This window comes from Pelobates fuscus, chromosome 1 (assembly GCF_036172605.1).
Source record: "Pelobates fuscus isolate aPelFus1 chromosome 1, aPelFus1.pri, whole genome shotgun sequence".
Lineage (NCBI taxonomy): Eukaryota > Metazoa > Chordata > Amphibia > Anura > Pelobatidae > Pelobates > Pelobates fuscus.
This window is the reverse complement of record NC_086317.1, coordinates 80,499,323-80,514,917: the sequence shown is the minus strand read 5'-3', so window position 1 is coordinate 80,514,917 and position 15,595 is coordinate 80,499,323. Positions and strand designations below refer to the sequence as shown.

Below are 15,595 nucleotides of genomic sequence, written 5' to 3'. Positions count from 1 at the left end.
CTGAGAACGGCAACAGCTCCCCTAACCGCACCCACACCTGGGACCCAGATCGGATCACCCCATTCACCCCCCACAGCTCCACGCCGGATGCCTACTCTGCAATTACGACATGAATACACAGAGACGCTCACCTGTCGGAGGCACGACACACCCACCTGGTTTCAGTAGGGACACAGCAAATAACCCGCGACCCAGTGTCATTTGGACAACTGCAGGAGTACCCTGTGATAAGATCGACGTGACATGACAAGAAACCGGCGGCAAGATAGCCTACACCGAAGACTCCCGACATCAACAAAAACCCTATTACTCCCTGGCAACCCTGTGTCCCTGCCCCAGCTGCACCAAGGGGCCGAACTCAAGACGGTTACACTGAAACTGGTTTTTACTTTTTCTTCTTACTCTTATTATTTATATTTTTTCATTTTTTCTGCTTTGCATCCAGAGACTCGCCTGATAGGACTAGCTGGCTCCTATGTCAGGACCGTTGGTATGAACTGCAAGACGTAGCCTTACGTATCTTCCCTTTTTCGTTGTGTTATCTACCAGGCATATCTTGCCTTATAATGAACAGGGACATACCAGCAGCTATACTTCTCATGTCTTCCTCGATACAGGTTTAACCCCATTTATAGCTGTTATTAAGTTTTAATGTTTTTTAGACGAATCAGTGATATATAGCCCATCACTTTACAACTGTTTTAAAATGTTCTTAACTTTTTATGCACAACAGTACTAACTGTAAGCTTGCCTAGTTCAAATAGCCTAAAACTAACAAATGACAACATGCGGCTAGATCCTTCCATGTTTTAGCCCCTTCTAACATGTGCGCCTATACCTGCTAACTACTTCTGGTTCTTATCTTTATAATTATATTAACCCTGCCATATAACGAACGGGGACATACCAGCAGTCATCATTATACCGATTTCCTCAACACAGGCTTAATCTACTCTATAACGGTTATTCAGTTTTAATGTTCTCTAGACAACACGGTGACCTACAACCTCTCATTTTACAATTGTTTTTAAACATGTTCTTAACTCTGTACACACAACCGTATTAAACGTGAGCAAGCCTAGCTCAGTTAACCCAACCCCAACAAATGACAACATGCGGCTAGATTTTTCCATGTTTTAGCCTCTTCTGACATGTATGCCTAAACCTGCTAAGCAACTCAGGTACTTACCGTTATAATTATTCTTCCCAGTACAAGTTTAAAATAATCTATGGCTGTTATTAGGTGTTACCGCCCTCCAGACACAACCGAGATATTTAAACTTTCCCTATACAATTGTTTCAGAAAGTTCTTAACTCTTCACATGTAATAGTACTAACCGTACAGTACAACCAAAAAAAGGTACAACCAAAAAAAGGTAAAAGCGCACACACACACCAAGGAGGGTTATTTACCTGGAGTATAACAAATAATAGGTATGTCCTCCTTATATGCAGTGAGTAGATTCAATTATAGAATTCCTATACAGAAAATATAAACACAGAGAAGGACATAGTGCAACCTGTATATTATATACAATAAAATAGGAAATTCTGAGATGGACTCACTCACACTTTGATGAGCCGTTTAGAAGTAGGCTCAGGACTTATGGAGCTTTTATGTCACTTAAATGGGACATGCACATTTCTTGTACTCATCAGGCAAGTTCCCCTTGGATCTCAATAATCATCTGTTATCAGGTTTGGAGTCAGGAGCAATGAGTATCAGGATAGGTGATTTATTATAAAACAAGAAATAAAAAGCAATATTGCACAACGCGTTTCAACCAACAGTTAGTGGTCTTCCTCAGGTGCTCTTCTAAGTTACAATGAATATGTTACAGCTTATATAGGGGGTAGTGTTGCAGGTTCAATTATTTAATTCAAACCACCTGCATAGGTAAATACCTTATATGGTCCGGACCGGATGTGATCTGCCACCTCCAATATGGCTCCACATCCGGTTTGGAAACATCCATTGATGAAAGGGCGGATCTTTAAAACAATGAACAAAAAACATAAATATTCAGTACTATAAACAATATTATCCCCCCATCATAGTCAGCCTACACGATATGTATAAATTGTGGGTGACTATGAAGATGGGGGTATTGTAGATCCGTTCCGGTATCCCGTCGCGTCACTTCCGGTAATGTGTGTAGCAGTAAAGTCCGTCCGTCGCGTCACTTCCGGTTTCGTCAGAAGTCAATCGGAAAAATTTCTTCCCTCCTCTAAACTGACTATGATGGGGGGATAATATTGTTTATAGTACTGAATATTTATGTTTTTTGTTCATTGTTTTAAAGTTCCGCCCTTTCATCAATGGATGTTTCCGAACCGGATGTGGAGCCATATTGGAGGTGGCAGATCACATCCGGTCCGGACCATATAAGGTATTTACCTATGCAGGTGGTTTGGTATCTCATTTTTTCTTTTTTACAGGTTTTTAGTTAATGGTCCCCCCTCATTATTTTTAGGGTGAGGGGGGTAGGTAGGGAGATATTTTTTTTGGGGGGGGGAGGGTTAACTAGGGTCCCCCCCCCTTGTATTTAGGGCCCCCACCCACCGCTCAGGGGTGGGGGCCGGGGGGGACAATAGGTCCCCCCCTTATTGATAATTTTAGGGCCCCCACCCGCCGCACAGGGGTGGGGGCCGGGGTGGGGACAGTAGGTCCCCCCCCCCCTTATTGATAATTTTAGGGCCCTCACCCGCCGCTCAGGGGTGGGGGCCGGGGGGGGAACGTAGGTCCCCCCCCCTTATTGATAATTTTAGGGCCCCCACCCACCGCTCAGGGGTGGGGGCCGGGGGGGACTATAGGTCCCCCCCTTATTGATAATTTTAGGGCCCCCACCCGCCGCACAGGGGTGGGGGCCGGGGGGGGACAGTAGGTTACCCCTTATTGATAATTTTAGAAAGCGAGCTGAGCTGTCAGTCAGACAGCTGAGCTCGCGAACGCGCATTCCGCGCACATGCGCGGTAAAGCGCTCAGGTTCTTCATAGGGCGGCATTCAATGCCGCTCTATGAAGAACGCGATTGGTGCAGCGCGAAGCCGCGCATGCGCACCACATCGCGATGACGCTTCTCTGTGAGAAGCGTCCTATTGGGCCCCGCGATTTCGTCATTTTGACGAAAAAGGGGGCGCGGCCTAGCGGGGAGCTCGGCGCTGGAACGGAGGTAAGTTTTTAATATAAAAACACCTCGAATTTTTTTTTTTATGAATGAAAGTACATATAAAAGCAAGAAGGAAGGCTGGGGGACCTGTCTTTCTTGCTTTTATATGGTGACTATAGAGTCCCTTTAAGTTTTTTTTTTTTTTTTTTAAATAGTATAACAGATAATATAATAATGACATAAATACAATAATGTATGAACTGTTGTCAAATAAAACAGATAAGTGAAATACACATACAAAGTATAGTTTCCTAGATAAATGAGATAAATAAAGGATGTACAGAAGGGAAAATAAATTCAAGGAATAAGTTATAACATGGTACCAAACCAAAAGTCAGTAAGTAGAACAAGCATTCAGTCAGGTGGGAACATGGTTAAAGTACGTATTCCTTTTTCACACCAGCTTCCCACATGGACCATTCGTGCTGCAGTATAGATGTGAAGGTAGAGGGTTCACGGAAAGCTAATTCAAATATTAAAGATAGGACTTCACCCACAGTTGGTATAGTCGAGAGATGATGGAATTTGCTGAGATTAAAAGATGGCCTGTTATAATTTGTTCATAGCTAGGCAGGTTAAAGGAATTTGCTTAAAGAGACAAAGACACGGGGATAAAAATACATCGAAATCTAATATTTGATTAATTTGAGAATTTTTAGCCAATAAGATTTGATTTTGGGACGTGAATAGAAGAACAATGTAACAATGTCGTAGTGACACTCGGCTTGATTGGCTGGAGGGGAAATGCCTGATTGTTGGCAGATTCCCCAATCTATATTTAATAAAAATTATATATATATATATATATATACAGCAATAAGAGATGCACTCTCAGGTCTTTACAAATAATCCATTAGTATTTATTCAAAAAAAGGTTACATCATCTGATTTATATATATATATATATATATATATATATATATAATCTACACTTAGAGTGAAATTATGTTTTTTTTTTTTTATTCTAAGTGTATTATGAATTTAATTTGCAAGCCCTATATTTGACCCTGTAACTTTTTAAAACCTTATACAACCTGTACATGGGGATACTGGGGGTACTCGTGAGACACAACTGATCACAAATATGAGTGTTTTAGAGCAGTAAAACTTATAATGACAATGATACTATCAGTGAAGGGGCAGTTTTTGTGTGGAAAATGCAAAAAAGCAAGTATGAACACTAACTTTGGCCTGGGTTTGTGACTACATGACTACAAAAAAAAAAAAACTGGACATACCACATTTTGAATACTCTAGTTGTCTACTTTTGCTAATGGTATGCCATGATGGGGATAATTTTCATTTCATGAGTATTTGTTGTGAAATGAAAGCCCTACCTCTCCTGATCATAACTATATATAACAATTGTGGGTGTACATAATATGAAAGAGGTATATTGTGGTTGAACTGACCTATTATAGTCCAAATTCTAGGTTTTGTTTGGTTTCAGAACTTGGACAATTGCCTCCGTCCTTAAGGGGTTTAACCCCTTAAGGACACATGACATGTGTGACATGTCATGATTCCCTTTTATTCCAGAAGTTTGGTCCTTAAGGGGTTAAAAAAGGTTATACGCGATTTTCAATGTTTTATTAAATTGTATAGAAGGGACAGTTACTCTTTAATTTCTATTTAGCTGTTGCTGACATTTAATTGTATTCTGTTATCTTGATATATTTTCTCAGATAGAATTTCCCTGCCACCATAAAAGCTGCATATCACAATTACCTGTTTATTCACTAGACAGCTAGTTGCCAATTGAGAACCAACTTGTGAAATGATGGTCAGAATAAACTATTTTAGGCAATGTTTTGCAAGTTTTATATGTTACCAATTGTATTTATTTTCATTGAAGGACCTAACATGGCTCCAGGAAATAAGCCAGAAACCTTTAAAAGCAGTTCCCTATCCACCAGGTCAGTATGATGTCTACATCCTTATTTGCGTAGTACACATTTTTATTCTTTTTAAGCTTTGTTATTGCCTCCTTTTTCATCTTAATGCTAAGAATGTCCTATCATTTCATAGTTGCTGTTTTTTTTTCTTTTCGGCATCTGTGATTTAAAGCAGAGGCTCAGGAAAAGTACGTGTACAGCAACGTGCACACTCTGCATGATCTACTGCAGTGAACTGTGTGGTACTTTTTCAACGTTTCCAGGTGTGTGGACAGGGACAATAATTGTACAGCGCTACGGAATTTGTTGGCGCTATATAAATAATAATAATTATAAGTCCGAGTCCTTTAGCAGGGAAGGAATGGGTAAGCTTTGGTTTGCAGTGGTGAGCTGAAACCATCCTTGCAGCCCAGCCTAAAAAGTACTCACCTAGGAACTACGTAAAGAAAGAAAGATGGGAAAATAAATTGGGGTATCACTGTGTGATGTGAGTCATGGTGAGCTATGTGGAGTGGAAGAGGCCATATTTATAACTACTGCCACCACTACAGTCTTGTAACAGCCTTTACATTTATTGTTCAGAGATAATAAGGTAAGTACTTCAGCAGGGAAGGGATGGGGAAGCCCATGTTTGCAATGGGTCAACCTGAAAAAGAGGGCAGAAATAAAAAAACAGGTAAAGATACACTATTTTAAGCGATAGAAACATAGAATGTGACGGCAGATAAGAACCATTCGGCCCATCTAGTCTGCCCAATTTTCTAAATACTTTCACTAGTCCCTGGCCTTATCTTATAGTTAGGATAGCCTTATGCCTATCCCACGCATGCTTAAACTCCTTTACTGTGTTAACCTCTACCACTTCAGCTGGAAGGCTATTCCATGCATCCACTACCCTCTCAGTAAAGTAATATTTCCGGATAGGTCAAACACTTAAGCGCTTCTGGGTACAAAACAGGTTGGCTAAGACAGGTGACGTCCTGACTAGTTTTTGCAACTACTTATTGTTTGATAAGATGATAAATATAGTATGAAAAAATGTGCCAAAACAACTTTAACAAATAAAAAAGGAGAAACAAAAAAGAGAAAACATTTGTGTTTCTGATGGTTTTGCAGACGTCCTGTAAATTCAGGAACCAAGAAAAAGAAAAGGGTAAAAAAGAGTGCAAAGGGGAAATCTCGTGATGATCAGCAGAGTGTTCGTTGTATGAGCCCACTGGTGTACAACCCAGAGGTAAAGAATGTTTTAAAATCTTGTGTCTCTGGTTTATCAGTTTTGTTTTGAAGAAAATTCTTTCTTTCTAATTTTTTTTTTTTTTTAATTCTTTATTTTTGTTGACAGGAAATAACGCACACACATCGAGAACATCACATAATGCATATCCATTGTCATACATACAGCATACATGGTTCAGTAATTCAATACATGTTGACAGGATAAGATGCACTTACATCGGGAATATCGCATTATGCACAGCCATTGACATATATACAGCCTTTTGGGTGCAGTACAGTAAAAAAAGTATGCCTGTCAGTATTCCTCGGTACTTCCAACTACTAACTGCCAACTTTAGTTGTAAAAGATTATGAACGAGAAAAAGTGTGTAGTGATTGCCTAGGAACCACCGTTTACGTCTTTTACTAATGCTGTATGTCTGTCTGTATTCCTCGGTATGTCTAGCTACCGGCTGTCAACTTTTAGTTTTATATGGGTATGAACGAGAAACCCTAAGGAAAGTAGTAACACCTGTACCTCTGCCAATGGACAGTGACACACATGCCGCAGGATTGCATCTGTTCCCAGGGGGCGTACTGCTATCGCGGTAAGAAGGTGTGTATAAGCAACGGTAAGACACCTACGGCAGAATGCTATCGTGGGTTTATCGCTCTCTATCCGCCGGAGGGGCCATGGGGTCCCCTGCCGCAGACAGCAGTGTGCGCTCTCGTCTAATGCCGGTAACCAGTGGGTCCCCCCAGGGCTGTGGCGTATATACCTCTAAGCACCCCTACGTCAGGAGTACCGTCCTATTTGTATCTCTACTTGCTCACAATACGAGAGTAGAGGTGTTACACAGAGAGATAGAGATAAAAAAGAGAAAGAGAGATGAAAGAGTAGAGAGGGGAGGGGGGCGGGGCCGGGGGGCGGGGGGGGGGGGGAGAGGCGAGGAGCGAGCCCATACTTTCTGGAAGCGTGTTTGCGTTCCTCGAACTCTTGCTGTCAGATCATCCATGAAGTATACTTCCCTAATTCTGTGTTAACGACTCCATTAATTGGTGGTGTGGATTGTTTCAGCCAGTCCGCCGCTACTGCCCTCCTGGCTGCCAAAGTTATCTTATGGATAAGGGCTTGTTCGTGCCTAGTCCACCCGTCTATTGATCTGCTAAGTAGGTATACCCAAGGGTCTAGGGGGGGAGCTCTGTTGAATACCTGGGCTAGTAGGTCTTTGATTTGCTGCCAGAATCTTGCGATCAAGGGGCATTCCCACCACATGTGTATGTATGTCCCTTTTACCCCGCACTCTCTCCAACATACATCTGTAGGGATCTTGTTCATACGGTATAGTTGGACAGGAGTTGTGTACCAGCGGAGCATCGTCTTAATTGCTTGCTCCTGCAGTGTTACACAAACAGAGAATTTATGGTTTGCCTCCCATATTTCCTGCCATTCTATCCCTTCCAGCTGCTCCCCCAGGTCCCTTTCCCATTGTTCCGTGTAGGCTAGCTCGCCCCCCTCCCTAGTTGTCGAGCATATGTGAGCGTAGAGCCGGGTAATCAGACCCGTAGGCATTTGGTCTTGGGTGCATATTTGTTCGTAGAATGTCATGGGTTTTCAAGCCGCCTCCTTGACCCAGGGCTTTTGTACAAAATCTTTTATCTGGAGGTATCTAAAAAAATCGGCGGGAGTGAGATGGCCTCTTTGTTGTAAGGCGTCAAACGACACTATCTCCGAGTCCTGCACCAGCTGTTGTATGCGTTGCAAGCCTATTCTCTCAAGATTCCTGAAACTACGCGCTGCCATGCCCGGTGGGAATGCTCTATTTCGTAGGTACGGCATCAGTGGGGATGGGGAAGATGCCAATCCGTATCTCTGTTGAACTCTATCCCACAGATGAATAGAGTTCAATATCGCCGGGCATGTTGATCTAATGATGGGTCTATGTGTTCTGGGAACCCACATGAGCAGCTGGGGGATGTCCGCCCCAACCAACAAGGATTCCAGCTCCACCCACTTCCTCTCACCGGGTGGCGAGTGCCATAGAGCTATTTGCGACAATTGTGTCGCCAAGTAGTACCCATATAGGTCAGGTAGTCCAAGACCCCCCCTGTCCTTTGGCCTATGTAATGTGTGTCTCGATACCCTATGGCGTTTGTGTTGCCAAACGAAGTTCCCTATCGCCTGCTGCAGCGGCGCGAGTTGTGTCTTAGATACATGGATGGGCAGTGACTGAAAATAAAATAATATCCTGGGCAGGATATTCATTTTGACTGCATGGATCCTCCCTATCCAGGATATGGATCTATCGTGCCAATTTTCTAAATCCCTAATGAGTTGTTTCACAAGGGGGGTATAGTTTTGTGAATAGAGTTGATCGGGTGCGGCAGTCAGTTTGATGCCTAGATATTTGATCGACTGGTGATCTATTCTTATGTGGTGGGCCCTCCGCAGAGCTGCCAATTCGTTGGTAGGGATCTCAATGGGGAGGGCGCTGGATTTGGTCATGTTAACTTTGTAACCAGAAACAGCGCCATAGGAGTCTAGAACCACCTGCAAGGCCCACATTGAGGTGGTGGGGCTAGTGAGCGCCAAGAGCACATCATCCGCGTACGCCGACACCAGGAACTCCCTACCTCCCACCCAGGCCCCCTGCACGTCTGGGTGACTTCTAAGGGCTTGAAGAAGTGGTTCCAAGGAAAGAACGAACAAGAGAGGGGACAGCGGGCACCCCTGTCTGGTGCCGTTGAACAGCTTGAAGGGCCGCAGAGGGGCACCCGAGATCTTCACCTGTGCCCGTACATTTGTATACATTGCTTTAATCAGAGTTATAGCCTGATCGAGGAACCCCAGGTGGGACAGGAGTGTAAACAGGTACGTCCACGTGACTCTGTCGAACGCTTTTTCAGCGTCTAGGGAGACTAACAAGGTTTTTGTGTGCGTAACTGTCTGTTTCCAAATAATATCAATATTCCTACGGGTATTCTCAAACAGCTGTCGACCCTGCACAAAACCCACTTGGTCCAGGTCGACCAACGTGGCCAGAAAGGGGTTCAGCCTCGTTGCCTGGATTTTTGCCAGGATTTTCATATCGTGATTAATCAGCGAGATTGGTCGATAGCTACTCGGGAGTGTCAGGTCTCTGTCGGGTTTGGGCAATAAAACAATGGTCGCTAACGACATGTCTGAGTCTGGAGCGCTCCCCTCTCGAAAGTCGTTAAAAAAGGGCGGCCAAATGAGGGGCTAGCTCGTCTCGGAATTCCTTGTAATAACTCCCGTCGAACCCATCCGGTCCCGGGGCTTTATTCCCTTGCAGGGCCGCAATGGCCTGAGCCACCTCTTCCGTCGTGATTTCCGCCGCTAACGCGTCGACCCCGTCCTGTGCCAGTCTGGGCAACCCCAAGTTTGCTAGAAATCGTCTCGTCATGGCCTCTTCCTCCCCCGTCCTCCCCTCAGTTTCCGGAGAGTGGTTATAAAGTGACGCATAGTAATCCGTAAAGACCTCCGCTATGTCTCGAGGGCTAGTTTTAATTGAGCCGTCAGTGTGTCTAATGGATGTGATATGTCCCCCTCTTTGTCTGGGTTTCAGGACTCTAGCTAGGAGGGTGTCCATCTTATTTGCGTGTTCATAGAAGGTCCTTTTGGACCACGTAATGGATTTGGCCGTGTCGTCTAAAAGCAGCTGGCGGATTTCCAGCCTCAGCTCTGTCAGCCGTCCCGCAGTCTGGTCATCCGGACTACTCTGATGTAGTTGTTCTAATTTTTTCAGGTCAGACAGGAGTCCCTCTAGCTTTTGGAATTTCAGTTTCTTTTTGGTTGTTGCTAGTTTAACCCCTTAAGGACACATGACATGTGTGACACGTCATGATTCCCTTTTATTCCAGAAGTTTGGTCCTTAAGGGGTTAATGAGCGTGCCCCTAATGACCGCCTTATGGGCCGCCCATACCGTCGCCAAGGAGACGTCCGGGGTTACATTAGTTTCGAAAAAATTGTCGAGTTCTGTCCTAATCTGGGAAGCTATAGTCTGGTCCTTCAGTAAGGAGGCGTTGAGCCTCCATGTCCACGGGTTGCTTCGCACAGCCTCCCTAGCGTCAGCGAGATGTCGGGATGATCCGACCACGTGATGGGACCTATGTTGGTGCTAGTTATTCTTGGTAGGCACCTGCTGTTTACTAAGAACATATCTATCCTAGAGTAGGATCCGTGAGGGTCCGAGAAGAAAGTATAGTCCCGCGTATCCGGATGATGTGCCCTCCAAGCGTCCACCAAGCCCGACTCCGCCATAAATTGGTGCAGTAGTTTGTCCTGCCTCCTGCCCCCCTGGGACATTTGTACTCCACTGCCCGCCCTCCTGTCAACCGCTGGGCTTGTCGTAGCGTTCATGTCACCCCCCACAATGACCAGTCCGTGGCACAAAGTACGGAGCTTGGTCTGCAGTGTCTCCCAGAAAGCTGCTTCTGGTTGGTTAGGTGCGTATACATTGATTAAATGGATATGGTGGGACAGCAAAGTGCCTGAAACTATGACGTAGCGCCCTTCTGGGTCAGATTCAGTGGACAAAATTCTGATGGGGCAGCTGTTCCGTATAAGGATCGCCGCTCCGTTGCGTTTGCGCTGCGCCCTGGCCTCATACGTTGAGCTGTATGTGTGGTCTTTTAGTTTGAATTTAGTCTGCCTCGGTAAATGCGTCTCTTATATGAATGCTATATCAGTTCTCATCCTTTTGAGCTCCCTGAACAATAGACGCCGTTTGTTAGGGGAGTTCAACCCCTTTACATTCAATGAGGTAAGTTTAACAGCCATGGGTTCTCACTACTGGGTGTGCTACAGTTTGCGCCCGTCTCTGCTCAGGCAACGCCCCCCGCCGCCCCCTCGGGATAATATAGGTTCGGGGAAGAAAAGGGAAGGGAAATGAAGGTAGGTAAGGAAGAAGAAAGAAGAAAGAAACAGCAAGAAAGTGTGGAGCACTTCCAGTGCGCCACCAACAGTGTCTGGTCTTACCTGTCGCCAGACTATCTCGGGGGTCAGGATCCAGAATCCCATCCGCGTCCAGCGATTGGAAGAGATTCAGGTTCGCGAGCCCTCCCCTTGACGCGCTGTTGCGCGAAAGGTAATGGTATCTGGACTGTGTAAGCTTCGGATACTGCACTAAAACAGAAAAAAGGAACCGCTTTTACAGGTACATTAGGTACCCCGCCCGTGTTCTCCGGGGGCAATCATCAGGGAAAAACAGTGGTTAAACATGTAACAACAAAGTATGCAAACATTGCGGCAGAACAATGGTAAGGGTCGTGGCATGCAAGTACAAGGGCAAAGTAGGGATGCCAGCTCGACGCTCCCTGTGTCTGTCCCATCTAAATTGTGCCCCTCAACCCCACTCCCGGCCTCTGGGGGGGCTCTGAATCCCGGGTTGCTTCGGGGAATGTGGTGGTGCCCCTCAGATTCTGTACACAGGGCTTAGCGGTGGTTCATCCCATTGCGAAAGCAGCTAACCGGCAGACTGGTCCCAGGTCTGAGTTGTTTAGGGGCCCGCTTCCCAATAAAGGTGTATGTGAGTGTACTGGTGTCTATCGGGTTATGAACACTGTCGGTTTTACACGGGTGGCTGGGCGTGTGTGCCTGTCTGGTTGCAGTGCAGAGCCCTAACCTCCTGTAGCAATATTGCCCCCGTTGACGATCCAGTGCTTATGTGGCCTGTGTGAGGCGGACAAGCGGGAAACTTTCGAGGTATTAGTGGTAATTTCAGTGTCATGGTTATATGCCCCCGCCCCCCTTTTTCGAACATCTATTTTCCGGTTATGAAAGCTGTTTCATGTTTTGAGTTTTTATCTTTTCCTTTTTTTTTTATTCCCTTTTTTTAACATTTTGTCCCCCTTTTACTCCCTCCCTCCCCCTCCCCGCTGTTCGCCCGCCCCTTGCCCATTGTAGCATTGCGTGTATGGTCCAACGTTCCATAGGCCATGTGGGTGTCCCTCCCTCGTGCTTACGGTGTGTATGCCAGTGTAGGATGATGGGGCTGTGTCGGGTTGGGGTCCCCCAGATCCCTTCAGCAATAAAGGCAAAAAAGCAAGCCGTTGCCGGCGCCCAATCCCCCACATATGCAACATATATAACATAGATATCCAAACAGGCATCCTGCCTCCCATAGAAAACAGTAGGGTGGAGGACGGGTGCGCTGCAAGGACAATGTCCAGAGCTTGCCGTATTAGTAAAGCACTTAGTAGATCAGGGCCCGATGGCCATAGTACCTTGCAACTTCTCGCCCATGGCAATGTGGCTATGCGGCAAGATGGCCTTTCTCTCCATGGCGAAGGCAAGATGGCCACAGTCCAGACCCCGGCTGCACCCCACTGTGTACCCCTGTCAGGGCCCCCATAACCCCCCCCCAAACAAGCAAATAATTAAGGCCCCTCGCTCTTCTCCGGGCCCAGCTGCTGACACGGAGCATGCCATGCCTCCCAAAAGTGTCCCGGTGCCCCACCAGAAAAGGACACTGTGTACCCCAGTCAGGACCCCCTCCCAAGCCAGCAATCGATGCCCCCTAACCCTCCGCCAGGGCAGTGGCCGGGACGTTGCATGCCATGCCCTCCAATACTGTCCCGGAACCCCTCCAGGAAAGACCACAATGTCACTTACGGTACGTTGCTCGAAGATCAGCGCCGTCGAGCTCCCACCTCCTGCCACTCGGTCGGGAGAGGCTCCAGCACGTGTGTGGTAGGCCGCAGCTCCGGCAAACCGCTACTGGTAGGAATGCCTAAGACCTCCAGGAACCGTTTCGGCTCACCGCTGGGGGTCAGGGTGTGGGTCTTCCCCCCTCGAAACGCCATCAGCCGAAAAGGGAAGCCCCAGGCGTATGGTATATTTTCCTTCTGCAGAGCCTCCGTGATATGTCTCCACTCCCGTCGTCTCTGAAGGGTGCTGGGGGCCAGGTCTTGATAAACCTGGAGTTCCGTTCCCTCATGCACCAGCCTGGCTTCCCTGCTCCTCTTCATCAAGGCTTCTTTAGTTTGGAAGAACAAAAATCGGACAATAACGTCCCTGGGCGAGGCTGCGTCTGTTCTCCTGGCGCGCAGGGCCCTGTGTGCTCTTTCCATATGCCATCTTTCTTCCGGAAGGTCTGGCAGCAAGGGCTTGAAGACGGCCTTAAGTAAGGCGGGTAGTGTGCCTTCACTCTCTCCTTCCGGCAGGCCACGTATGCGGAGATTATTTCTCCGAGACCGGTTGGCTAAATCTTCGATGGCGAGTTCTGCCTCAGACATGCGGGCTGTCAACCCGTTGATGTGAGCAGCTGCAGCGTTGTGGGCCTCAGTCGTGGCCTCCAGTCTCTCCTCAAGGCGGGCTGTTCGAGTGCCCAGTACGGCAATTTCGTTCCGGAGGACCGAGGTAGAGTTCTCTATTTCGCCTGCTAAATAGGTTTGAACCTCGGCCAGTCGCTCCAGTATGCGTGCCGTCTCGCCCTTGTGGCGATCTCCCCTCTGGGCCTCTTGAGGCGAGGGTGGGCGCGATGAAGGGCTACGTCCGGCACCATCTTGGGAATCCGCAGACCCGGTCTTATGGGCCGTCAGCAGATCCAGGACTAACGAACCCCCCTCTGTTCCTCTCTTGGGTTGTTTTTTAGGCAACCTTTTCTCCATTTTCGATGGTGAAACGATATCAATATCGATCGATGTCCAGAAATTCGCTTAAGTAGGCTAAATACAGCGCGTTGGGGCAAGAGCTCTACTCAGGCACGTCCAGCTCGTTCCCTGGTCAGGCCACGCCCCCCTCTTTCTAATTTTTAATACCAATATTTAGACAGGAGTAAAAAGTGCATTATTTTTGACAAACCACAAAAGCAAATTCGCCACCAGGTACAAAAAAAAGTAGATGAATGTTGAAAGAGTCGCTTTTTTGCTTATTAAGTACCAAAGGCAGATACAAGTACAAACACATATATTAAAGCCTAACGTTGGACATCCTCAAGCTATGGATGAGGACATCCAGCATCTGCGAAAACCCCATAGGAAAGCATTGTGAAACAATGCTTTTCTATGGGGATGTCCTAATGTGAACATGTTCTCGCTGCACATGCGCATTAGGTCCTGACCTTGGTTGGGGTGGCAGAGCGAAGGCGGAGCCTGACCCAGCATTGAGGGATGTCGGCACTAGATTAAGGTAAGTGACGAAATGGGTTTTAACCCTTTCTGTGCTGACGAGTGGGTAGCGCGTAAGCAGCCCCCATACAATTTTGTTTTCCTAGCCTTTAGTTTCCCTTTAACCCCTTAAGGACACATGACATGTCTGACACGTCATAATTCCCTTTTATTACAGAAGTTTGGTCCTTAAGGGGTTAAAGGGACACTCTAAGCAACATCACTACTTCAACTCTCTGTAGTAGCATGTTTTTAGTGAGATAATGAGAACATATTATTGGCTACATTTTATTACCAGCAAACACATGTTTTTCAGGAAATTGAGTACATCAGTCGAGATATGTGAAAGGTTGAACTTTATGGGCTTGAGGTTTTTTTTTGTCACTATAAATTGCTGTTGGTATGTAAATAGATTTGCATCACTTGTCACTGTGCTTTCGTCAGCATAATTTAATGATCAAGTCAATGATGTAAAAAGGGACAAAAATAGCAAAGGCGATAACGCCCAACAATCAATACAAATCTAGAATACATGGTGAATTTCAATTTCACACTACTCTTGCAAAATCAAATAAGCACTTCTTGGTTAGTGACAGTCTCACTTTTACTCTCACTAAAGGTAAGTAGATACACACCTGTATCTCTGCTCCACTTTTGAATAAAAGGTATTACCTCTCCACAGATGCTGTGCATCAGGGGTCAATTTTTAGAAAATAAATGTATGGATATATCAGGGTCGCTTGACCTTACTTGACCTTACTTAACCCTTGTCATTCCTTGCTTAAAGGAACGCTATAGTGTCAGAATTACAAATGTGTATTCCTGACACTACAGTGTTAAACACACAGGTTAGGTAGCTAGCCCCCCTGTTCCCCTATTAAAAAGGGTTAAAAAATATATTTATTTCAGAGCCACACAGGTCTGCCACCCCCTCCTCCTCCTTGGCTGAGATCATCAAAATTGATCATCTCAGCCAATCCAATGTTTTCCTGTAGGAAAACATTGGGAGGCTATTGTGCATGCATGCAAAACGTCACGTTGCGTCACTCAGCATCTTCTCATAGAGATGCATTGAATAAGGAACATTCAGCACCTCCATGCAGAGCGTAGAGACAATGAAAGTCAGTGACTGCCACTAGAGGTGTTCCTAGGCAGTAATGTAAGCACTACTAACATTAAGCTGTA

General features: G+C 46.0%; 1 protein-coding gene across 1 annotated transcript in view; it reads left to right on the top strand.

Annotated features, from left to right (window-relative positions):
- Positions 1–15,595, top strand: part of LOC134587646 (uncharacterized) — a 109,292-nt gene that overhangs the window by 3,748 nt on the left and 89,949 nt on the right. Inside the window, exons 2-3 of the mRNA XM_063444193.1 lie at positions 5,025–5,085; positions 6,181–6,298. Of these exons, the coding sequence (XP_063300263.1) occupies positions 5,033–5,085; positions 6,181–6,298 (171 nt within the window). The 5' untranslated portion in view covers positions 5,025–5,032. The remainder of the gene's footprint in view (positions 1–5,024; positions 5,086–6,180; positions 6,299–15,595) is intronic.